The 25,998-nt window shown below is 36.2% G+C and overlaps 1 protein-coding gene and 1 long non-coding RNA gene across 2 annotated transcripts in view; both read left to right on the top strand.

The window, feature by feature from the left end:
* LOC121424243 (fibronectin-like) overlaps nucleotides 1-16,355 on the top strand; it is a 62,732-nt gene extending 46,377 nt beyond the window's left edge. The window contains exons 12-14 of the mRNA XM_041619851.1: nucleotides 10,257-10,361; nucleotides 13,966-14,006; nucleotides 16,114-16,355. Coding sequence (XP_041475785.1) covers nucleotides 10,257-10,361; nucleotides 13,966-14,006; nucleotides 16,114-16,355 — 388 coding nt within the window. The remainder of the gene's footprint in view (nucleotides 1-10,256; nucleotides 10,362-13,965; nucleotides 14,007-16,113) is intronic.
* A 3,557-nt stretch (nucleotides 16,356-19,912) lies between these two features.
* LOC121423645 lies at nucleotides 19,913-25,242 on the top strand. Its single transcript, XR_005971301.1, has 4 exons — nucleotides 19,913-19,965; nucleotides 20,688-20,724; nucleotides 24,626-24,723; nucleotides 25,135-25,242. It is a non-coding gene; the product is annotated as an uncharacterized LOC121423645 (long non-coding RNA).
* The last annotated feature ends 756 nt before the right edge of the window (nucleotides 25,243-25,998 follow it).

Here is a 25,998-nt window from a genome sequence, read left to right as displayed (position 1 = left end):
GTAAGGCCCTACATATTTATTCCTCCTTTTTTCTCTGTTTTCCTTACTTTTCTACTTCTCTAAAATTCTTCACAGCTCCCTGTCTCTCTTTGTAATTAAGCGCATCAATATACGCGTAGTTGCGCGATGCCAGCAACTGTTTTGGGGATACGCCCTACCTGCCACGGGGCTTTCCTATTGGCTAGAAGGGCTCCAACTGGGAACTAACGATGATTTTGATTGGTTCGCTTCCGAAAAGATGGGTGGATCAACGAACGTAGAGGGCAGCAACACACAAGCGTGTTGCTCTAAGGAAGGTCAACTCCGCTCGAATTTTGTGACCACTCTAAAAAATAAGGGGGACTTTTCGGAATTTTGTCGAGTTGATTTTTTTTCATTTGTTAATTCTAAATATTTTTAATGAACAATTATTAGGTCGGCTATTCTAAGTAGAAATATTAAAAATTTTACTTTTATTTTTAAAGAAATTATTTAGCTTAAATAATCATGATTTTGACATTTTTTCTAATTTTTGAATATTAAGTCTATGACGAGGATACCTCTTATCTCTTATTTTCCTCTGCTGAATTTCGCTGCACCACTAATAAATGCATAGACAACCACCGTAATAATCGAGGTCATTTTTCTGGCCTGGGTGCGCCGAGTCTGGGCCGGTCGCGTAGCTACTAGTAACGTTGATGATGCGCGCTGGGGCTTCAGTCGACTCGTCATAGATCTTCTAGCAACATACACAATGACGTCTAATTTGCCTGGTCTGATTTGAAGTGCAATTGCTTCAGGGCTGATGTTTATCAACGATGATTGTTCAAGGTCAGATTTCAAATTTTAAATTGCATTTGACTTTTAAGTTTATAAATCTTAATACAAGTCGCCGAATCCCCGAAATCCGGGTCTAAATTTCAACTTCGAGTCCGACGGCGAAAAAAACCCATGCATCGGATGCATTGCATTGGCTGCGCGCCAGCTGAGCTGCACAGCCAGGCGCTGCGTCGCGTCGAAGGTCGATAATCATTGAGCAACCAAACTTCCAAAGCCAAATTAAAGCTTGAATAAACGGCCACCTATTCACATTTTCCCTGGTTTTCTTCAATAATTTCTAAGAAAAATCAGCCAATTCTGGGAAATTGATTGCAATGTTACATCGTTTGCAGAGTGCCATCATCGTTTTGCGTTAGACTTAACCTTACTTAGATCTAGGCCTAGACTAGAAGAAATGGGAGCTAGATAGATTTTACACCATCTTAATTTATGATTTTGGGCAGAAAGTAGATTTGATAGACAGCATCCATATCTTAATTTGACCATTGATTCTGTGCAATCAAAGACTTTTACATAATTTGTTTGCCATATTGCAAGAATTGGTAAATTTTCCTGGGCCTGCATGGCCTGGGCTTGGCTGACAGAACGCGTATTTTTTTGGAGAAATTTCGAAAGTGAAAGAGCAAAGTGACTGAGCTCGTCGTGATTTTATTTTTATGCATTAATTTTCTAACTGAATTTTGAAGATTTCATGCCTAACGGTAAGGCCTAACGGTAACTTGTCAACCATTAAATCTTCTAGTTCTAGATCTAGACTTTACCCTGTAGGCATTTAACGGACTAACAAAATCATAACCTCCTAGCGGCTAGGAGGTTATTTATTTATTTATTCAACAATTTCTGACATTTTACTATAATCTCCATCGGTGAGTGAGCCAGGGCAGTTCAGCAGAGCAAAATACAGAGACTGAAGCTTTTGGTCTATCGATCAACATGATCAAGATCTAGGTTAGATGTAGACTTCACTTATTACTGATTGGAATGTATTTCTAAATTTATAAGTTTTGGGGAAAATGGTGAAAAGAAATGATAACATACTACTGATAGATACGTGAATTATTTTTTTAATACCCATTGGCATTGCTGCCTGCTCTAATAAATAAATAAATGAGTCACGGCCTATATGGACTGCAGATAAAAGCTGATCGACGCCTAGCTAGCAGAACAAGTACCAGTGCTAGACTAGGGGGTTGAAATCTAAGCAGACGACGGAGCATAATGTAGCTTAAGCATAGAATGATGATGGGTTCAGCGAAGAGCCCAGAGAAAATAAGGGGGACATATTCAATCCCGAAATGCTTTGCGAGTGGTCACAAAATCGTCTCGGCGCAAATCACCTAATTCAGCCGTCTGGTGAAATCGCTGATAACTAATAAATAAATAAATAAACAACAATCACCGATTTGGTAATGATTTTAGTTTCCTATAACTTGCATTTGTAAAGTTTTAAATATCAAAGTATGTTTTCATATTTATGTATATCCCTCAACACATTTTTTAATGTTATCTTTGATATCGTTGTAGTCATATTCTTTCATATTCGTTTCTTGATCACTACTAATTTGTTGTTGTATTTGATCGGCATTTGATTTCGTTGTCATGAACCAACGAACGTAGAGGGCAGCAACACACGACAGTGTTGCTTTTAGGAAGGTCCACTCCGCTCAGATTTTGTGACCACTTAAGCCCCGCCCCTCACTCAGCGCACTTTTTTGGTAGATTGTAGAGTTGATTTTTTTTCGTTTGTTCGATTTCATTATTTTTTAATGATACTGACAACTCCACGAAATAATGCTTAATATTATTTGATATGTAATCATTTATTTTTTGAAAAACGTAAGACAAAACGTAATCAAAGTTCTTTTAGTTTGCACGTCAATAGAAATACATAGTACGATGAACTTGTATAACCCCTTTTCTGCTTAATTTCGCTGCCCCTACCAAGCTACGCCAGAGCCAATACCTTGATCTTCTGGCATGGCCGCGCCGAAACTTCCCGGGACACATCGATGCGCGTACTGCGCGAAAGCAGTGCTGGCTGCACTAGCAGGACTGGCAGGATATCTCGACGCTACTCGACTTAGCCAGACAAGGACCTGAAAGATATGGACTTGATCTGTCATTGATGTGGCATTAACTGCCAGTTGCAACGATAGATGTTCAAGGTTAGAATCCTAATTTTCCCTTACAGTGTGGATTGGAGCATGAAAATATAAAATAATTATATGATATCCACAAATCCGACCAAACTTTTTCGCAACTCATCAGGCAAAGATCGAATACGGACACCAGCCAAGCTCAAGCCCAGGTTAGTCCTAGTCTAAAGTTAGACCAAATTAACAGACCAAAATAACATGGCCCAGTTTCGAGCCGTATATGTTTTGACGCGCCTTGACTTGTGAACCATCAAGAGGCGGAGGTTTATGTCACAGCTGCTTTTTTCATTCTATAATTTCATCAAAATTTATAGCATGCACAAAATTTACCAGCCAATCGTATCGTACCTCCGCACCGACCGGCAGGCCGGGGCGCGCCGGCGCGTTCAGCCATGGCGCTTACACTCAAGCTATGGCACTGCCGCTGGATTGTGTAGGCGCATTAATGTGGTGCAGCGAAATTGAAATGAAGAATGTTCAACCTCACGTATATTTGTTTTCATATTGATATGCGAAAGTCATAAATTTGTTTTCACCACCACGTAATATTTTAGGAAAAATAAAGGAATACATTTTAAATATTTTTAAGCGTGATACTTGCTGTAAAATTCTTTCAAGTAAAAATGTTGAAAATGAGGAAATGAAAAAAAATCAACTCTACAATCTACTAAAAAAGTGCGCTGAGTGAGGGGCGGAGCTTAATAACGGTCACAAAATAAGCTTGACTAAATCGGGGTGAAATTAGCAGATTGGTTTATTTGATGGCCGTTTTACTGGAGAATTAAAGCAACACAAGAAAGAAATGTAATATTTTTTTAATTTAAAATGTAGTAAATTTTTTGTCAATCATTTACATATTTTTGTATTTCTATTACTGGAATTTAGCCTTGTCACAATCTGTTAGTTTACCTCTATTTTGCTATTAATCTTTGAATGTATTGCGTCGTTTCATGGTTTCGTTGGCATGCCTACCAAATTGTGCGCGGACTTCAATTGCATGCGCGTATCGAGTGGACCTTCCTAAAAGCAACACGCTTGTGTGTTGCTGCCCTCTACGTTCGTTGTCATGAACAATAAAATATGCGCGCAGCTCAGTTGCATGCGCGTATCGAGTTGACCTTCCTTAGAGCAACACGCTTGTGTGTTGCTGCCCTCTACGTTCGTTGGGTGGGATCTTTAAGAGATATGACAGGGAAAAGACAATGTTCAGAATACCGATTTGTGACAATCATAGCGGTGTCACATCTCGGAGAGAAATGACAAAATTTATGACAAAAGTTATGACAGAGTTCCAGAATACCACCCCTGGATTTTGTCGATTTTCATTTCTAGATGTGACACCGCTATGATTTCCACAAATGGGAAGATTGCCTTTATTGTCTCACCTGCATAGCAGAGTGAGACTATGGGCGCCGCTTTTCCGACGGCGGCGGCGTTAACATCAAATCTTAACCGAAGGTTAAGTTTTTGAAATGACAACATAATTTAGAAAGCATTTAGACCTAGTTCATGAAACTTGGACATAGAGTTAATCAAGTATAAATGATAATTTTGCCCGAGTTTCAGGTCACATGATCAAGGGCAAAGGCAGTTGGCGGATTTAAATCACGTTGATTTAAATCGTGATTTAAATCGCGATTTAAATCACCATGATTTTTTTTAAAAATCATTGATTTAAATCACTTCCATTGAAAAATGTACAAATCATGGACAAAGTATTTGTTCAATGCAGTTTTAATTCTTCAAGTCAACTGAAAAACTTTGAATTAACTTTATATCAACAAAAGATCAACAAAGTCTTCATATCTACTTAAAACAAATTAAAATCAAATCAATAAAATCAGGTAATTCCTTAAAAACTACAGATGTATGCAGGCCTGGATGTATGTTGTCAATAGGTACTCATTTTTTGTAAATTATGTTGAGTTTTTCTTCTGAAATTTTACATTCTTTGTCAGTTATTATTAGTCAATTTCTTTCTTAACATAAGTTTTCACATAATCCAAAGACTTTTCAGAGAGCAGTTTGTAAAAAAAATATAATATATAAAAGTCAATGAGAAAAGGTTTGTTGGCAGTTTTCCAGTTTTGATCCTTCGCTTACACATAACTACTTCTGTCATGTAAAAAAAATGATACCTGCATGTAATCAACATATTTAACATGCCTCTTATTTCGTATTGTTACATTTATCATACATTTGATGTTTTAAATAACATAATTATAAAAATCACATTAACATAATGTAGTACAGTCATAATTTGACTGTTGAGAAAAGCTTTCTCTTATAAACCTTTTAAGTCACTGCAGCCCATTTTATGTTCAGTGCTACAAATAATGGAAGTTTTGTATCTGCATTTAATAATGGAAAGAGCTCTATAACAACAATTTGCAAAACTCAGAATAAACATTTAACACTGCATTTAAATGTTAAGATACAGGTAATTCAGTTACAATCATTGGCAGTTGTAAGCTGTGTCTCATTTAAAATAAAATACTTCTTTTTGTAATACATATATGTTGTAATTTAAGCAGTTTTGCAGTTTTTATCCTTTAAGTTAAAAGTAAGTAGATTTTTTTTCATACTTCATGGATCAAACAGATTTTTTTGGAGAGAATATGGGAATAAAAATTGTACATTAATGTAAAAATCACAGTAACATAATGTAGTATAGTCACCCTTTGACTAAGCTGTCTCTTATATTGTTCTCCAAAACTGAGAGTCTTGCATCTATATCTGTAGCAAGAGAAGAGTGTTTTATCAAACTAAAAAGATCCAAACATATACAGTTGTAGTCTCTCTTTGACTATTGTAAAGCTGTGACTAATTGAAAAAAAAATCATTGATTTGAATTATTTCTCTTACAATATACATGAATACTAGTAATTGGCAAAGGGTTTGTTGGCAGTTTTGATAAGAATAAGAAAATGAGTTCTAAAGCTTCAGCAATGCAATATCATAAAGAGCATTATGTTAAACACAAAAGAAGGCAGTTTTCTTTTAAACATGACATTAATTCTTTGGCTTGAAAACGTTTTAGGAGAGTTAGAGTTTCTGAGTCTCTGATAGTCTTCCCCAAACAAACTGACAGTATTCTCATTTCATGTTCAGAGCTTTGAATAAGAACACCAGTTTTGCAGCATTAGCTGTTCCCAGACGGTTTCTCAGCTTGGACTGAACCAGACCATATGAGCTGAATACCCTTTCTACACCAGAGGATGCAGACACAGCAGAGAACAACATCTTCACAACTGTAAGACTGGCTTCCTGGATACCATCATGTGAGTGCCACCACTCAACAGGGCTGACTGCTTGTGTTATCTCGTCTGTATACTTGCATGCCTGAAAGGGGCGGGATTTGGCTTGGAATTTGACAATCAAAGGCATGATGAATGGCCACTTTCGACTAGCATATTCTAGTGCTGTATCTTTCTTCTTCTGTCATGGACTTGCCTCTCATGGTTGGATGAAGTAGGTTGGCCACTAGATGAGCAGGTGTTATGGCCTGGTTGTACCTGGTTTTGAAGTGCTTGGCAACTTCCCTGTTGATCTCTAGTAGCTTTCCCTCAAGTTCTTTCCAGATCTCGACAGCATCAGCTATCATTGTAGTATCTCTCTGCATTTTGTCCAGTGCAACTGCTATTGGAGACAGCCTTGACAGGAGGTCTTCAGCTGATCTCTTCAGGCCTATGTTTGCTACCTTATTTCTGACCACACTGTCTATCCTGTTCCTGTTTTCATCACATATCTTCAGGAGTGTAGCCCAGTTCTTGATGTAGGACTCCAAACAGCCATGGTGTTCCACCTAACATCTTGCGGCATTACCAGGCAGTTGCCTCCTTCTGTGTCGATATTTTGCTGAAGCAAAATGGTTGTTGCGAAAGTACTTGACCACATGCACCACTTGCTCCTTTACATTTGGAACTTCCAAGTCATGTGCAAGCAGATTCAGGATGTGAGCAGAACAACCATATGTCACCAGATTTGTTGCATCTTTCTCTTCCAGCATTCTCCTCATTGCAGCCACATTTGCTGCATTGTCAGTGACGATACTACCAATTTGGCAGCCAAAGTTTTGTTGAGCCTTTTCCATGGAAGCTTTGGCAACTTTAACCAGATACTCTGCAGTGTGGGGCTCTCCAGACGTATCAACAGTATCCACCAAGTAAACTAAGCCGCTGTCAGTTGTAGCAGTAGCACAGATGATAGGTTCATTGTGAACATTTGACCACCCATCTAGTCCAAGACACACAGTCTTTCCTCTCAATACATCCTCACACTTCTTGACCTCATCTTCATATATCTTAGGTAAGAACTTATCTGCAATATCCTTTCTTGTGGGAGCCTTATAACCTGGTCTTAAGATTTCGACCATCTTCACAAATTCTGGATGATCAACAATGCGAAATGCAGAGTTAGTGGCATAAACCATTCTTGCAATTTGTTCATCCAGCACTGCCTTTTGTGGAGCAGAAGTTTTGAGAACAAATTTATCAATCTTGGCTGCTTTGAGAGGTTGATTCCGTGGTGCAGATGCATGTCGCTTGCCAGTGCAAGGTGTAGATGAAGATGTTTTTGGTACAGTAGATGGAGGAGTTGGTGCAGAAGATGTACTTGGTGCTGAAGACGTACTTGGTCCAGCACCTGTCTGTTTCGAGTTAGATGCTTGCTCTGCAATAAGAAATGAGAATCAAAAGTCAGCTTAATAGGGCCTAAATTAAAAAGATAATTCATAGCGTTTGCAAAGAAATGTTCAGAAAGCTTTGGTTACATTTGGTATGTTATCTAGTGACATGTTTGACCTAGATGTGTGCTCTCTGTAGGTCAGAGATTAAAGATCATAGCTTATTAAATATGAAAAAAAAATGACTAATCACTTTAAGTGGGGGCTTCTATGGTTTTTTGAGCACAACACATTTCTGGTCTAGATCTATGTTTACAAGTTTATACTTCAGATTTCCAACATATTCACTTTTGTTTATTCACCCACCCATCTGCATCTAAATGCATCCATGATTATTGATTTAATTTTGTACATCCTCGCTAAAAGATTATTTACTTTAACTGTGTTTAATCACACATTTAATGAAAGTTTTATTATAAATACTTTTATTCTTTTTTTGTTTTGTTTCCAGTTATAATTTGACTGTACATGTATTGATAACCAAAGTAGTAATATGAACATACCATCTCTGCTCTGCATTAGCTCTGGTGTCTCAGCATCACTTCCATGTTCACACTTGTCGAAATGGGTTTTCAATCGTTTGACAAGCCCTTGCATTTCATGGCCACATTTTTTGCACTTTGCCCGGCACCCTGTGTTTGCTGTTGACTGCAATTTCTGGAAATGAATCCATATTGGATCTTTTTTTCTGCCCGACATGGTGCCTTCTTTGCCACCAAGCTTTTGTGTGCACATGTGAGACAATTTCCACTGAGGAGTGCCTGGGGATTTTTCCTCTTGGATTTTTTAAAATATTTGAATGAAAAATCCCAGAGGGGAATTTTCTCTACTCACTGGGAATTCCCTATGGAATATTCCTTCATAGGCCTATGTATGATAGAATTAAGTTCAGATACATGATTCCTCAAATTTATTTTTAATTGTCCATTTTAACTGGATTTTAATTACAAAATATGTGGTTAAGAACAATAATAGGGGTGAAATGTATAACATCAATATTGATGTCATTGTAAGAGTAAGGGGGGGGGGGAATAATTACCCTTTTTTCGAAGGAACTTTTAAAAAATCAAAAAAAAAAAAAAAAATCTGATTTAAATCAAAAAAATCTGATTTAAAAAAAAAAAATCCGATTTTTTTTATTTTTTTAAAAAATAAAAAAAATCGCCAACCCTGGGCAAAGGTCATTTAGCGTCAATGAACTTAGACCATGTTGGGGGAATCAACATAAAAATCTTAACCTAAGATTAAGTTTTTGGAATTTCGTCATAACTTCAAATGTATATGGACCTAGTTAATGAAACTTGGCCATCAGGGTAAACAAGTATTACTGTACATCCTGCCTGAGATTCAAGTCACATGATCAATGTCAAAGGTCATTTAGGGTCAATGAACTGTGACAAAGTTGGGTGTATTTGCTGAATTACCATCATATCTTTGAAAGTTTATCGATCTGATTCATATAACTTGGACATAAGAGTACTCAAGTATCACTGAACATCCTGTGCGATATTCAGGTCACATGACCAAGGTAAAATGTCATGTAAGGTCAATGATATTTGGTAATGTTGGGGGTATTTGTTGAATTAGCATCATAACTCTGGAAGTGTATTGGTATAGTTCATAAAACTTGGACATAAGAGTAATCAAGTATCACTGAACATCCTGTGCCGACTTTAAGTCACATGAACAAGATCAAAGGTCAATGAACTGTGGCCATGTGGGGGGGGGGGGGGAATTGTTGAATAACCATCATAACTCTGAAAGTGTTCGGATCTAGTTCATAAAAATTGAACAAATAGTAATCAAATATCACTGAACATCTCATGCGAGTTTCAGGTCACATTACCAAAGTCAAAGGTCATTTAAGGTCATTGAACTATGGCCATTTTGGAGGTAATTATTAGATTGCTGTCATAACTTCCAAAGTTTATAGATATAGTTTATAAAATGTGGATATAGGTGTAATCAAGTATCACTGACAAGTCTTAGGTGGCATGCAAGGTCAACTGTCATTCATTGTCATTGAACAGAGTCATTATATGAATTGTGTTTTTGTAAATAATCATGTTACATAATTTCCAAAGTCAGTACTGCTACTTTATTGAATCGCGTGATGCAGGTGAGACTGCCAGAGGTGCTCCACTTGTTTATGTCATATCTCTATAAGTTTTATGGGAAAATCAAGAATTCACTTCTAAGGCATATGTTACCTGTGCAGAGTGTAAGAATCCCTCTATAGTCATGCTGATTGGCTATTGCCCTCACAATACAGATGCGCTCTCGTGCTCTCTCCGACAAAAACCCATTGGGATCATGACGGTTGCGAAAAATCGTCCATTATCGACCATTTCGCTTCCATAATAGCAATTTGAATTTTGCTCACGTACCACGGATCTAAGGTCACCGTCGTGGCTGCGAAGTTAGCGCATTTGCGTAGTGGTTGCTCAAAATTAATGCCCTCAACCTAATGCTGTTGATACGTCATTGCAAAGAGCTCTGATAATAAAGTGTGTTGGAATAATATATTACCAACGAAACATCACCAATGACTGGGCAAAACAAGAAAAAACGTGTTGCCATTTATTTATTTCAAACAGGAGAAGGCGAACATCCGTTTTCAGTAGATTGTCGGCCTCTTTTCGAACACGTGAAAACACGCCAATTTATGCCATACCTGATAACCAAAACGGGAACCAAGACAGGTAAGTCAATCTATTATTTGGATTTATATTTCAAGAGTCATTATCCTTAGGTAATACAAGATGGTTAAGTCCGGGGGAGGGGTTACAGAAAAAAGTGGTGGGTATGTGCCGCGGGCGAGGCAAAAAAACGGGGGCCTTGGAGCAGGGCTTTTTGCAAAATGAGGGTCCTCGACTCCTCGGAACGGGTTTCGGAACAACAAATGTTTGTGAGAATGGGGGTCCTTGGAATGGGTCGCCTGCTAGTGAGTGCGTATGCATCCCTATGCAACGGGCACACGTGCAAGCAGCTAACCCGGTGGCACGGGCGCCGGATGTGCTCGCGCAGAGGTGATGGTCGGACAGCGCGCTCCGCGACCGCTTTTCACCAAAATTACAGCTCATTGTAGGGGATCAATGCGACCGGAACGGCGTAACGAAAAATATGCGAAGCTTTGGAACGGATTTCTTCCTTTTTTTCTCGATAAGCAAGAAAATGCTTTGCTTTGGAGCGGCTTTCTTCTTTTTCTCAATAAGATGCAACAATGCTATGCCTTGGAACAGGAATTTGAGTGTAAAAATGGGGGTCCCCTCCGCGGCACATACCCACCATGCATTATATACTGAGTGCCCCCCCCCCCGGGTGTGGGGGGTGGGGTAAAGTCATCTAGGGGTCAAAAGGTCAAATGAGCGTTTCGATCATGAAAAATCATTATTGTTGGTTGAAAAATAAGGAGCGTTGCTCCTGTCGGTTCGTCCGTGATTCCCACGCAATAACTCGAAAAATATTTAATGGATTGAAAAAAAATTAGTGTGTTGGTAGATGGCACCAAAATACAGGCTAAGTTCAAATTCAGAGTCCGCAGGTCAAAGGTCACAGCTCATTGAACATGCGAGTTGGTTTCCACGAAATGGATTTTTTAAAAATTTAGTGTGTAGGTAGATGACACCAAAATACAGACTAAGTTCGAATTTTGGAGTCCGCAGGTCACAGGGCAAGGGTCACTGCTCATTAAATATGCGAGTTGGTTTCCGCGCAATAACTCGAAAAATATTTAATGGAGATTTTAATGTTTTTCTTTGTTGTAGAGGTAGATGACACCAAAATACCGGCTAAGTTCGAATTTGGAGTCTGCAGGCCGGTCAAAGGTCACAGCTCATTAAATATGCGAGTTGGTTTCCGCGCAATAACTCGAAAAATATTCAATGGATTAAAAAAAATGGTGTGTAGTTAGATGACACCAATACAGTCTTATTTCGAATTCGGAGTCCGCAGGTCACAGCTCATTAAATATGCGAGTTTTTCCGCATGATAACTTATGAAATATACAACAGATTTATAAAAAAATTGTGTGTAGGTAGATTCCACCAAAATACAGGCTAAGTTCGAATTCGGAGTCCGCAGGTCAAAGGTCACAGCTCATTATATATGCTAATTGTTTCAAAGGTCTAAATTTGTTCATTGTATATACAGTGCGTATAAAAAACGGGACAGATTTGAAAAGTCTATAAAAAATTTTATTTCAAATTGATGTCTATATTTTTGTGTTAATAGGTGCTCTTAGGTCTTATCTTTCAAATGTCATTAACAAAAATCAGTTTTGTTCATGCTTGAGCGAACACGGAATGTTTTTTTTTTTGTATGGGATCAATCAGGAGGCTTGCGCCAGAATGGCATAAAATGAAATATGATAAAATTGATAATCGGACTTTTTGCTAACCAGCACACTTCCTCTTCACCTTTTCATTATCTTTGCCACAATTTTCAAATTATGCGGTCAAAATTCATTTTCAAATCTATTTGTTTGCTTGAATTGTTCTGTTGTTGTTTCATTTTAATATGTTCTCTTTTTGCTTTGAATATTCCTTCTTCAAGCCAAAATATGGGAGAGCCTGTCTTTCATTGTGTGCTGCAAAGGTTATGGTGCCATTTGAACAGTGTCATACAGATGGGCGGGGGTTCGGGGATGCCCCCCCCCCTCAATTAAAAAAATCATGACCAAGAAAAAAAGTGGAAAGGAAATAAAAGGAATGATAAAATAAAATCTGATTTTATTTTCTGAGTATTATGTCAAAATCTATCACAAAATTTGATATTGTAATAAAAAATAGGAATTTTTGTGTGCTCGCTTCGCTTGCTCACAACTTTTTATTACATTTTTCCCGATCTGCCATATCTAGCTCCTTCAAAATTGACTCAATACACCATTGCCATTGAAAGACATGAAGTCCTTCCTCAAGGAATCAATAACCCGTTGAAAAATGGATTCATGTTTTTTTAAGGTACCACAACATAATTTGTTTTGCATAATAAAAGGATTTGAATAATTACAAGTTTTCCCCAATTAATAATGCAAATCTTCTTGTTTGGGTTTTCCTTATGAGGGAAATTCAAAGGTAAAAGAAAATTAATTGAATAAAGAACAAAATAATTCAAGTAAATAAATAAATAAATTTGTAAATAAAATTTGACAGCATAATTCGAAAATTATGGCACAGATAAGGAAAAGGTTGAGAGGAAGTCTGCTGATTAGCAAGAAGTCTGATCATCTATTACTCATATTCTGCCATTCTGGCGCAAGTCTCTTTTTGAACCCCCGACAAAAACGTCCCGTGTTCGCTCAAGCGTGAACAAATTATTATTTTTTCATTGCATTTCGAAGATAAGATTTAAGAGCATCTATTGACATCAAAATATAGGCATTTTAATTTGACACAAATTTTGCATAGACTTTTCAAAACTGTCCCGTTTTTTTATACGCACTGTATATTAGTTTCTGCACGAGCTTCTGATCGCGTTAAGCGGGGGCATCTGTGTCCTTTGGACAGGTCCAATTTCTAGTTTTCTCTATTTTGTCAGGTTTCCTTAAACAATTTCTCATATTGGTAAAATGCACGCATTAAGCCAAAAATATCCGAGATTCAAATCCCAATTCTTGCATGATTCTGAACGAAAAATCCTATCACAACTGCAACCCTCACCTTTCATTTTCAAAGAAATTAGTGGAGGAGCAACTGTTGTAAGTGCAAATGCCGTGTTACCATTATGGTCCACGGGTTATACAGAGGTTTATGACTTATGCGTCTTTATTTCTAATATTCTCCTTTTTACCAAGTCTTCATAATGTTCTCTCCTTAAGTCATGTAAGTTATACCCTCTTTTTCCCTTTTCACTCCTTAGTAGCGGTTGGCCCCGTACCCCTGCGTCCCTCTTTATTGCACCGCCCCTGTATAAAGCCACTCAAGTACCAGATTCCTTCTATTCACACAGCGTGCTAGTAAAAGCAGATGAATTTCTGGTATACACTCTAAAAAATGAAGTGCTAATTTAGCTCTTAAAGAGCGTGTATGGTGACTGCACTTCGGAGTGCTGGTTTGTCTATTTCAAAGCTAAATTAGCACTTCATTTTTTAGAGTGTAGAAACTGGCGGGTGTTTCATAAAGCTGTTCGTAAAAATACGAACGACTTTACGCACGACTGGAACATGTTCTTAGGTCATAAATCAATTACATAGGGATACCACATAGCACGAAAGGATCACCAGTCGTGCGTAAAGTCATTCGTATCTTACGAACAGCTTTATAAAAACCCACCTGATCGTTTTTATTTATATATTTTTAAATTCAGGTCAGATGAGTACATGCCACTGAAACATATTCAAAGTCAACGTAAGTTCACAAGTTTTACATTAAGTTTTACAATTACCTGGTTTTCAAAATAAGAAGAGAAAGAAGTAATGAACACAAGCTGATGTGATCTTGCCATCAACAAGCCATTTATATGAAGAAATCCTCAAGTGAAGTGATTTTCCACTTTCATGTAAGCCCTTGAAAGATGGCTCATGAGAATATGCATTGATATGCCAATGCGTAGAATCAGTATTAACATAATCAAAGAGATGATATCTCATCGATTGCATATTACATATGAATGACAGTTTAGATATAAATCCCACTTGTAACAATATAAAAATGAGTGCGTACAGAATCCAATAAAATGACCACTAAAGTGTCTCTATACTAATATTACGAGGTAAAGGATTATAAATAGATTGTTATAATTGCTGAGAAATTAGCAAAATAGCAATTATAAAACTGATGAGAATCTCTTTTGTCATAGATTTCGGCATTATTGAATATGTGAAAGGTATCATTGAAAACAACCTTTATTGGTTTTCATAGGCTATCATGGCAGCGTTTTTTAAAGATTTTTCTTACTTCAAATTTTATACTGTATTTTTTGTCATACCTGGCGAACCAAGTCAATCAATCAATTTAATTGGTATATGTCATTAAACGTTCATCCGAGTTTGAATCTGTCTGTCAATAGCCTCAATAATTGATTGCATGAAACAGAGAAGTCACGGGGAGTATGACGTTGTCGTGATTACTGAATGTTTAGTCCCTTTAAAAGGGATGTCAACATTAACAGAAAAATTATTCGAATAAAATGAATGCCGGAAATATCAGTATTCTATCTCATGACATGAATTACATAATATCAAAAATTTAAGATTTTATATCAAGGAAGCTTTTGATCGAGTCATAGTAGGTTACAATGATGTCAAATCAACATTTCCGAGGAAGAATCAATCCAACATCACATTATGATGAGGAGAAATTTAATATTTCATGTATTAAAAAACGTGTCATTTCTTGTACTTAATATCTTCATTGGCGGCGGAAGCCAAAAAAATTTAGGGGGGAGGAGGTTCACCTGAAATTTTGGGATGGACACAGGTAAAAAATTGACAAGCAAAAGAAAAACCTAAATTTCAACCTAAATTTTAGGGGGGACCACAAACATTTAAGGGGGACGATGGAAACAAAATTGACAAGCCCCCCCAAAAAAAAATTAGGAGGGGGGGCGTCCCCCTCCTCCATTTCGAATTCAGGGGGGACTCCCTCTCTCCGCTTCCGCCGCCTATGCTTATCTTTATTTTTGGCTGTTCTGTTTTCTTAGCGCCTTCAGTATTAATTTAAAACGGAAAAGATGATATCAATGTATTATTATTTCATACAAAAGAAACAAAGAATAAATGTGACGTCATCGTTTTTTCAATGCATCTCGATATGCAAATAACTGTTATGTGACATAAATCGAAACTTTGCATTGTCAGACTTTTTCTAATCTTAAATTCTGTTTTCAGTGTTTATCTTATTTTTTCTGCTTTAATTATGATGTTTTCCTTAGCTATATAAAAATATTATTTAATGATAATGTTAATTACCACTGTTTCACATAAATATTTCATATATCTATCTCATTCCACATTTCCTCGGTTAAACAGAGCTAATCCTTTAGGAAATTCAATTTGGCATATTTAAAAGTAACATTATCATCATTACCTGTGTCATTTTTCCGGCATACAATTTGTAATGAAGTGCTTCAAAAGAGTTCTTTTGAAGCAATTCATTCAGGGGTGGGGGGGACAGGCTCCCCCCCCCCGCTTCCGCCGCCTATGCTTATCTTTATTTTTGGCTGTTCTGTTTTCTAAGCACCTTCAGTATTAATTTAAAACGAAAAAAGACGCTATAAATATCCTATGTATTATTATTAGTTCATACAACAGAAACAAAGAATAAATGTGACGTCATCGTTTTTTCAATGCATCTCGATATGCAAATAACTATTTTGTGACATTAATATAAACTTTGCATAGTCACACTTTTCCTAATCTTAAATATTTTTTTTTCAGTGTTTTTCTTATTTTTTCTCACTTTATTTAAATCAACTTTTTGGCTTGAATTTCCTACTTGAATTATCTCTTTGTAGGTTCACATGATGCACTTCCCACTATCCCTTCCTCTGAGGCCTTGTATGAGGATATTGATGCAGTGCCAGAAGTGGGAACCTACGCTAACATGCCGTCTGTCGAAAACACACATGCGCCCATCGTTCTCGACCAACTTATCACATATGTGACACAGAAGACTAATTCAGAGTCTGGTTTTAAGGAAGATTTCCAAGCAAGTTTTGTTGTTCTCCTCTTTTTATTCACCACCCTGAAACCCTAACATGTACCTCTCAAGAAATACAAGAAATATTTCAGACTTTTATTTTAGAATTATGTTTTTCTCAGCCATATAAAAACATTATCAAATAATACTGTTATTTACCTCTGTTTCAAATAAATATTTCATATATCCATATTTCCTCGGTAAAACAGAGCTAATCCTTAGGGAGCTTCAATTTGGCATATCTAAAAGTAACATTAATGATTATTATCATTACCTGTGTCATTTATTCCGGTCTATACAATTTCGAATGAAGTGCTTCAAGAGTTATAAATGTAGTGGTAGAAATGATTTTTAATCTCTGAAAAAAAAATAATCACTGTTGTTTTCCATTTTCTTTTTTTTCAAAACAAGACCATTCCGGCTGGGCAGTTGCACCCTTGGAACGTGGCAAAAAGAAACGGAAACACACAGAAGAACAGATACCGGAACATCATTGCCTGTAAATATGCCTATTTATAATTCTAATTTTACTTTGTGTCTTGCATTTGAGAACGGTAGTCATGAACGCGAAGGTCACACACTTTGATATTCCAATTACTTAAACTGCAATAACATGCAACGTGGTTACACTCCGTGCCCTTTCCCCTTTCACAAATATATACAGTTATTTTACCTTACACATAAAGTTCCATGGTATTCTTACATTATCACCCACACACACTCCTTTTCACCCTCTCACATAATACCTCACAAACGTATCAAAACGCCCATTATGGCACCCCGGGGGGGGGGGGCACTTACATTGACGAGTGGATACCATGCGCGACCAAAAAAAACACGTAAAAGGATGTCTTTTTCACAATAGGGCACGTTACGTACGTAACGTGATAAGGGTGTAAAAAGACAAAAACAATGAAAAAGGGGTATCTATTTCACTAGGAGAGCTACGTGTCTAGGGTCAAATTTTCGGGGATATTAAAACAAAATTAAAATGTTTTATAAAGGATGTCTTTTTTCCCCAACACTACGTGTTTAGAGTCCTATTTGCACGAGTTGTGGAAGGTGGGGCCGTATGAAACCAAATGGTGTGTAAAGGTAACAAGTGGAATGCCTCTGGCCGTCTCACCTGCATCACGCGGTTCAATGTAGCAGCAGTGCTGACTTTGAATACTACTCTAACTCGCACAAGATGTTCAGTGATACATGGTTACTCTTATGTCCACTTTTTATGAACTAGACCAATAAACTTACAGAGATATGATGGTTATTCAACAAAAAACCCCAACATGGCCAAAGTTCATTGACCTTACATGACCTTTGACCTTGATCATGTCACCTGAAACTCGAACAGGATGTTCAGTGATACTTGATTACTCTTATGTACAAGTTTCATGAATCAGATCCATAAACTTTCAAAGTTATGATGGTAATTCAACAGATACACCCGATTCGGCCAAAGTTCATTGACCTTTGACCTTGGTCATGTGACCTGAAACGTGCACAGGATGTTCAGTGATACTTGATTACTCTAATGTCCAAGTTTAATGAACTAGACCAATAAACTTTCAAAGTTATGATGGTAATTCAACAGATACCCCCAATTCGGCCAAAGTTCATTGACCCTAAATGACCTTTGACCTTAATCATGAGACCTGAAACTTGCACAAAATTTTCAGTGATGCTTGATTACTATTATGTCCAAGTTTCATGAATCAGATACATAAACTTTCAAAGTTATGATGGGAATTCAACAGATATCCCCAATTCGGCCAAAGTTCATTGACCCTAAATGACCTTTGACCTTGGTCATGTGACGTGAAACTCATGCAGGATGTTCAGTGATACTTGATTAACCTTATGTCCAAGTTTCATGAACTAGGTCCATATATTTTCTAAGTTATGATGACATTTCAAAAACTTAACCACAGGTTAAGATTTCGATGTTGATTCCTCCAACATGGTCTAAGTTCATTGACCCTAAATGACCTTTGACCTTGGTCATGTGATATGAAACTCTAATAGGATGTTCAGTAATACTTGATTACCTTATGGCCAAGTTTCATGAACTAGGTCCATATACTTTCTAAGTTATGATGTCATTTCAAAAACTTAACCTCAGGTTAAGATTTGATGTTGACGCCGCCGCCGCCGTCGGAAAAGCGGCGCCTTTAGTCTCACTTTGCTTCGCAGGTGAGACAAAAACCGACGACCGACGGACCCGTGACAACAATATATCGCTGTACTTGTTTAGGGGTTCATTTCAAGGAATACTTGCCAAGAGTATCGTTTTGTTTCTAATACTTGTTAATGGTAGGGTTTGAGACGCCAATACTTTTAAAAGGTACTGTTTAACTTTGTGAGCAGCCGATTTAAAAAATTCTCAAACCAAGATGAAACATGTGTACAAGTGCATGTATTAGAACTAATAAACCTGAAAACAACCATTATTGAGAATGAAAAGCTAAAACTACAAGGCAAATCCCGATTTTGTAAATAGGTGTCTTAGACGCTTAAATAGTACACATAAGTGTATGGGATGAAATTAAGATGGTGTTTCCGGTCACTTTATATTTCAATTTTTGAAGCACTAAATAATTATTTTCGAACGCAATTTTTTCTGGGCTTCATTTTTGTAACATATCACTAGCATGTCTAGCTCAGATTTTTTTAAAGTCAAACCATTGTTAATCAATCACTTTAAGGGATGCATTTTCAGAATATGGAAAATACGTGTTTAGGGTGCTTTTCGAGACCCCATGGTCGCGCATGGTATCCACTCGTCAATGGGTAGTGGCCCCGGGTTAGGCACACTCTTTTGGAAAGAGTAGTGTCACAAGGCGTGTAAACAGTGTTGAGATGTGATTCACTGTTAAAACGCTCAAATCTAACAACAGTTTGGCAATAATTTCCCAGCGCGTACATCTCTTCACTCTACAGATTGGGAGTTTACAGAGTGCTTACATAGCAGGCGATGTAAAACTGCTTTTTACACTGTTACAATGTCTAAATTTAAAACAGAGTGTAAAGATGGTTTCATGTTGTGTTCCACACTGTAAACATACTGGACGAACTGTGGGACTGTCAGATTTCTTTTCCGGCGGGTACTCTGGTAATACAGGGATTGTGATTCCATTTTCGTTTTGATAAATATATTAATACATATATTATTATTATATATGTGTGTATACTCAGTCAAGATGTAGTATTATCGGTGAATGTATGGAAATGGCCATCCTGTTCTGAGGAGCCTTAGATTAAATTAGACATATTTCTAACTTCATATGGGAATCATAGTTCTCACCGAGGCATAAGTAAAAGCTGAAGAGAAAGATATTGAAAATTCAAAATCAAGAGGATAAACCCACTCCTGAAAAAAAATAATTCATGCGTTTGTTCTCAGTCATGATTTATCTACAATTAGTTTTGGTTTACCATAACGATAAATGAAAAAATAGCACAAGCTATCCACAAGTCTGCGGCAAGAAAAGTTACTCATACCTGACAATATAAATCGATTACTTCTGTAAGGCTTCCTGTTCATTCCCATATTTTGCTTTGTATCATCAAGATTGAATTCTTTTACCTTTTTAGATGACCACTCTAGAGTCAAATTGCCCTCCTTGATAATGATCCTCATTCAGACTACATCAATGCGAACTTCATTGACGTAAGTATATATACTAAAAAATATACATTTCAAATCTATCTATTCTGCAAGGTATGTTATTATCTCATGTTTCGAAATGTTTTTCATAAATGTCTTATTACGATAATTTATGTCATTAGGTTTTGCGTTATAATTTTTATTTCATCTGCACTTGCTGCTAAACGATCTTATACAAAAGGTTACCATTTAAATAAAATCATTATTGCTATCAAGTAAGAGCATTATGACGATAAAAAAAGAGGATTTGTTTAAGCAGGTAAAAGTGAATTCCGGCCTGTAATATGTGTGTTTGGTATCATGGTATACAGTATATTTTAAGCATTTCATTCCATCATCATTTCTTCAGTTGTTGGTATATTTTTTGTAGATTTTTTAAACACAAAATGACGTTTTATAAACTGTAATTACTTACCTTGAATTTATGTTTTTGATTTTTGATGAAATCTTAAAAAAAGGAAACTATGTTGAAAAGAGTATAGGTGTGGGTGGGTGCGTGTGTGGGTGAGAATGTGTGTGTATTAGAACTAAAATATTCGAAGGAAATCGATCATGATTGCATGTATATTTTATACACTGTGTGTTTATACAATAATTGGCGTCACTATTGCTTCTATGTCATCTTCCATTATAGCTAGACAGGGTCATATTTGTATCTATAAAATTGATGTAGTTTTATGTATACCGCTTTACTTTTTTTATCACAAATTTGATTTATTCTACAGGGATACAATTATTCCAGAAAGTACATTGCTGCCCAAGGTGATTATATCATGGAGCTATATGATTATTGCGTTCACAACAAGTACATGACAAAATTGTTAATTTAAAGGGGGAGCAAACTGTGTGTGGTCTCTCATTGACTGTGTGTTAAAAATACAGTCTTAAAATATACGTTTTGAGATATCTACAGAGAATAAATTGTATTTGTATGGAGAAACGAAAATGTTTTAAGAGGAAAAGTTATTGTTTTGCTACCAGGTAACATAATTATTTCGGTATAAATGTATTGAATAGTTAATAAGCATTTTATCAATCAAGTGGGTCTATATTACTAGACTACACTAGCATTATGGATCAGGAAACTGGCCACATATGAGTAGTTGAGGACTCGAGATGGCGCTTTTGGTTCGTATCTGCTTTAAATTTATCCATGAAAAGTGCAAGAGAACTGAGTATAAGCCTTCTCCTGGTAATACCACAACAGTAGACTACATAACAGTATTATCATCAAAATTGATACATACTTCTCAGATCACTCTCTTCTTTGTAGTTGTACGGTTATCCTCAAAGCATAACAACTTTCCTCCGCGGAAAACTGCCATGAAACAATCCCCAGATATTAGAGTGTAATTTTATGTTTCTGACAATGAGACCAGAAAGAGGAAAGTCTTATTGCAGAAAGGGAAATTGTCTTATTGACTGTGATGTTATCTAAATATTTGCAAGGAAAAGGGGGATTATAGAATGAAAAAGGTATTGACCAAAAATCATTAAGATTTTTTCGTTTAATAGTCACCCCTTCAGTTTCTCTTGTTCTTTTAGACAGGTTTAGTCTCACACCAAAAAGGCTGGGCTAATTTGATGCCTGTATCAAGACAGTGGGCTGAATCCCCCCCCCCCCCCATCCACTTACATCCTCCGTGCAATTGCAACGAAAATCAATAAGCGCGTTACCCAAGGATAATCTAGTAAATCTGTACAATCAAATTCTTCGAAAAAAAGCTCATTACGAATAAATTAGGCTAATTTATGCCTAAAATCAACACTACTAAAGGACTAAAGTACTTCATTTATTCACTGACAGTGTATAATATATTGATCAAATATACTTTAAAAGAAAATTTTGTCACAATTCTCTGATGTATTTTATTTTTATTTTTTTATTAATTTATGTATCTTGTTTTTGTGTTTATTTTGATTTAATGAAATCGTTGGGGACCTTATTCTGACCATAAACAAGAAGAGTTTAATCATTAAAAATAATAATAATGAGGCATAAATTTAGTTGGCTAGAAACATTATTTGCATTGGATTTGTACACAAATTCACGTTTTTGAGTTAGTTTTGATCTGCATGCACTTTCGAAATGTTGTGTAATTTCGCAAACATGTACCTCGCATCACAAATCTGGTATTAAACTAAAAGTTGCGCTAGACTTGATAGAAAAAGGTCAGGAATCGCCGCGACACGATTTTTTTTCGCGTTGCTAATTTATAACGAAAAATGTCGAGGGCCGGGGGGTAGTAATAATCGCCCACAAATGTAATAACACTTTACCCACAAATGTAATAATTTTTGATCGCCCACAAATGTAATAACACTTTACCCACAAATGTAATAACGCCCACAAATGTAATAACACTTTACCCACAAATGTAATAATGCACTTTACCAACAAATGTAATAATGACTTTACCCACAAATGTAATTAATTTGAAGTGATTTTTGGCGAATTCGTTCTAAACTAATATCCTATAGTAATGCCTTCACATAGCACAAAAGTTCAAAGTCTTTTTTCCAGACCCGGTTAATGAAATATACAGTACAAGTCCAAGTCTTTTTCCAGACCCGGTTTTCAAAATTATAATATACGTCCAAAGTCTTTTTACCAGACCCGGTTGTTTCAAAATTATAATATACGTCCAAAGTCTTTTTTCCAGACCCAGTTAATTCAAAAATTATAATGCAAGTCTAAAGTCTTTTTTTCAGACCCGGCCGTTTCAAAAGTTATAATATACGTCGGTGAGGGGTAAAGACAACACTCTAAGCCCAAGCATTTTAAGTGGGTTTAATTTTGAAGATTGGTCTCAGCTGTCATTTTTTTTCAATATTTCTTTATGTTTTAAATAACCAGGTCCAGACGAAAGACTAAGCATAATACTCGTTTTATTCCACAAGAATAAGAATACGAGTCTTTTGTTTTTAGGATTGTTTAAATCATTTTTAAATCACCGGATCTGGAATAAAGACAACGCTCTAAACATGTGCTTTTCTACATGCATGGTCTTAATTTGGAGGATTGTTGGTTCTTAGATTCGTTGTTGGGGGGTTGAGTTTTATTGATTTTTTATTCCTGAAATAATTGTGTCTGGAGGAAAGTCGATCTTCGACAATCAGTCTTCATGTTGTTCCACAGTAATTAGATTATTGAGTATTCGTTTTAGAATATTTGTAAAAACTATTTTATTTTTCAAATAGTAACCAAGTCTGGAGAAAGGATGTCTGCTTTACCCACGCGTTATTACAATGTTTTGTATGGGTAGTAGTAGTATTATTTAAATAAAGACATATTTTTACTGGGTGAAACTTTGGAAATTTGGTCTTAGATTTGAAGTTTTTCAGTTACTTTTTTTAATAGCCGGGTCTGGAGGAAAGAGTACGTTCTAAAACTCGTGTTATTCCACGAGAATAAGAATATTATTTATTTATTTATTTATTCACACATATTTAAACAGGTTCACAAGATCAGAGATAAAATTACTGTTTTGCATCTTGGTCCTGGTGTATAAAAAATTATATAAGGTCTTATGTTAGAAGATTTTTTTTTCGTAACTGTTTTAGGTATGGAATAAAGACAACACTCTAAACCTCTTTTAAAACAGGTTCTTAGGTTGAAGGTTTGTTTGGTCTTAGACTTTGATTTTTTTTAATTCTTACCATTAGCGTTTTTTTTTTAAGAAAAAAATGGTCGGGCTGAAAGACTACGCTATATCCAGCATTAATAGATTATGGGGTCTTTATACTGTTTTTAAACTGTTATTCATAATGTTTAAATAACAGGTAACCGGGTCTGGAGAAAAGACTACGCTTGATTCTCAATTTACTCTTAGTGCACATATTCACAATATACACCGTATAAGTTGAAACAACAACAAAGACATTAATTCCACCAGTTTTAATTATCTGGGTCTGGAGAAAAGCCTAAGCTCGATTCCCATTTTTTCCACAGGAATATCATTACCGTATCTTAGTTTGGACTTATATTATAAATTTGGAAATAACTGGGTCTGGAAAAAGACTTTGGACTTATTAAAATTCTTGAAACAACCGGGTCTGGAAAAAGACTTTGGATTTATATTATAATTTTTGAAACAACCGGGTCTGGAAAAAAGACTTTGGACTTATATCACAATTTTTGAAACAACCGGGTCTGGAAAAAAAAAGACTTTGGACTTTTATTATATTTTTTAAACAACGGGTCTGGAGAAAAGACTTTTGATTTATATTATAAATTTTTGAAAACCGGGTCTGGAAAAAAGACTTTGGACTTGTACTTTGTTTTATTAACCCGGTCTGAAAAAAAGACTGCACTTTTGTGCTATATGAACGCATTACTATAGGATTTTAGTTTAGAACGGATTCGCCAAAAATCCCTTCAAATTTATAACACTTGTGGGTAAAGTCATTATTACATTTGTGGGCGATGAAAAAATCTTACATTTGTGGGTAAAGTGTTATTACATTTGTGGGCGATAAAAAAATCTTACATTTGTGGGTAAAGTGTTATTACATTTGTGGGCGTTATTACATTTGTGGGTGCAACAGGGGGGCTGTCTCTTCAGGGTTAATATTGTTTAAAAACTTTATCTTAGCAATATGATAGTATTGCTGAATTTATCATATTGCCTTGAATATGAGAACTTAAATCTTGTACATGCAGGACCCAACGCGGCATCGGTTCGGGATTTCTGGCGAATGGTATGGGAGGAGGACTGTTGCAAGATTGTCATGCTGACCAACTTGGTAGAGAATGATAAGGTTATTTTCTCCTATTTTTCATTCAAGAAGTTTTAGTTCATCTAATGCATACATAGAAGTAGAAACAAATCCATTCCATTACAGTTACGCAGTTATCCACAAGGAGGAACGTCACTTTGTGTGAGAGGGTGTGTGGGTGCGTGTGGGTGTGTGTTTGTGCATTGGAGTTACGATATGGGGGTGTATATTGGTGTTATTGGGTAGTGTATGTGCGTGTGGCGGTGAAAGTGTATGAGTTCGTGAATGTGAGGCTGATATATGGCTCGTGGGTGAGAGTTATTTTTTGTGTGTGTGAGAGCATAATTTTTATAATGTGCATCAGATATAATCGTAAACCATAGTAATGCTGTAATCTTGGTTGAATAATGTTTTTTATATCTAATTCTGCTGTATATTTCTCTATTCTTATAGAAAAAGTGTGAAAAGTACTGGCCAGACAAAAAAATGGTGTATGGAAAAATTACTGTTGCCCTAGATAGTACTGAAGTAAACACACATTACACGGTCAGGAAATATAATCTAAAGGTGAGTATTATTAGTTGATTTTGTTGCTGTTAACAAAATATATTTCATCTTCTGTCTTATTTTAGTAGTTTCATGACTTGTGTCACAAAGAAATGTTTTCTACATGTGACACGAACAATCTTTCAAAGAATTGTAAAATTCTTGATTGTTCTAAAGATGTGAAGTGAAGTGTAAGTCTACAAGTGATATTAGAAAATCATCATAAAAAGGCAAAGTTTGTGCGTTGATGCCTCATTTCCATTCGTGCGATCCATTATGATTTGCATTGTAGCGATCACACACACAAAAAAATCATCCGTCCACGTTTGTTTCTACAATCAAAACGAAATGCCACAATTATCATTTGGAGATCTGATAAGATCTGATACGACGACGACCATTACTCTACAATGTATGCAACGGTTTCAATCGTGGCACGAATCGTGCACTGTAAAAATTCCGGTGTTGATTTAACACCAGCCGGGGATCTATATTATGTCCACACCAGAGAACTTAAACAACACCGGTTTTGGTATTAGTCTAACACCAGATAGATAGTTATTCAACACCAATTAGTATTAAAACAGCAGCGGTTTGATTCCAAACTGGTGTTGATTCAATACTTTTTCTGGTGTGGACAGATATAGATTTCAGGCTGGTGTTAAATCAACACCGCAGTTTCTGCAGTATGACAGTAATATAAACTATCATTATTCTTCATAGCAAAAGTAAAAGTGTACATTATTTTGCAGTTTGATAATAACATCCGTG

This window comes from Lytechinus variegatus, chromosome 11 (genome assembly GCF_018143015.1).
Source record: "Lytechinus variegatus isolate NC3 chromosome 11, Lvar_3.0, whole genome shotgun sequence".
NCBI classification, from domain to species: domain Eukaryota; kingdom Metazoa; phylum Echinodermata; class Echinoidea; order Temnopleuroida; family Toxopneustidae; genus Lytechinus; species Lytechinus variegatus.
This window is presented reverse-complemented; position numbering and strand designations above follow the sequence as displayed.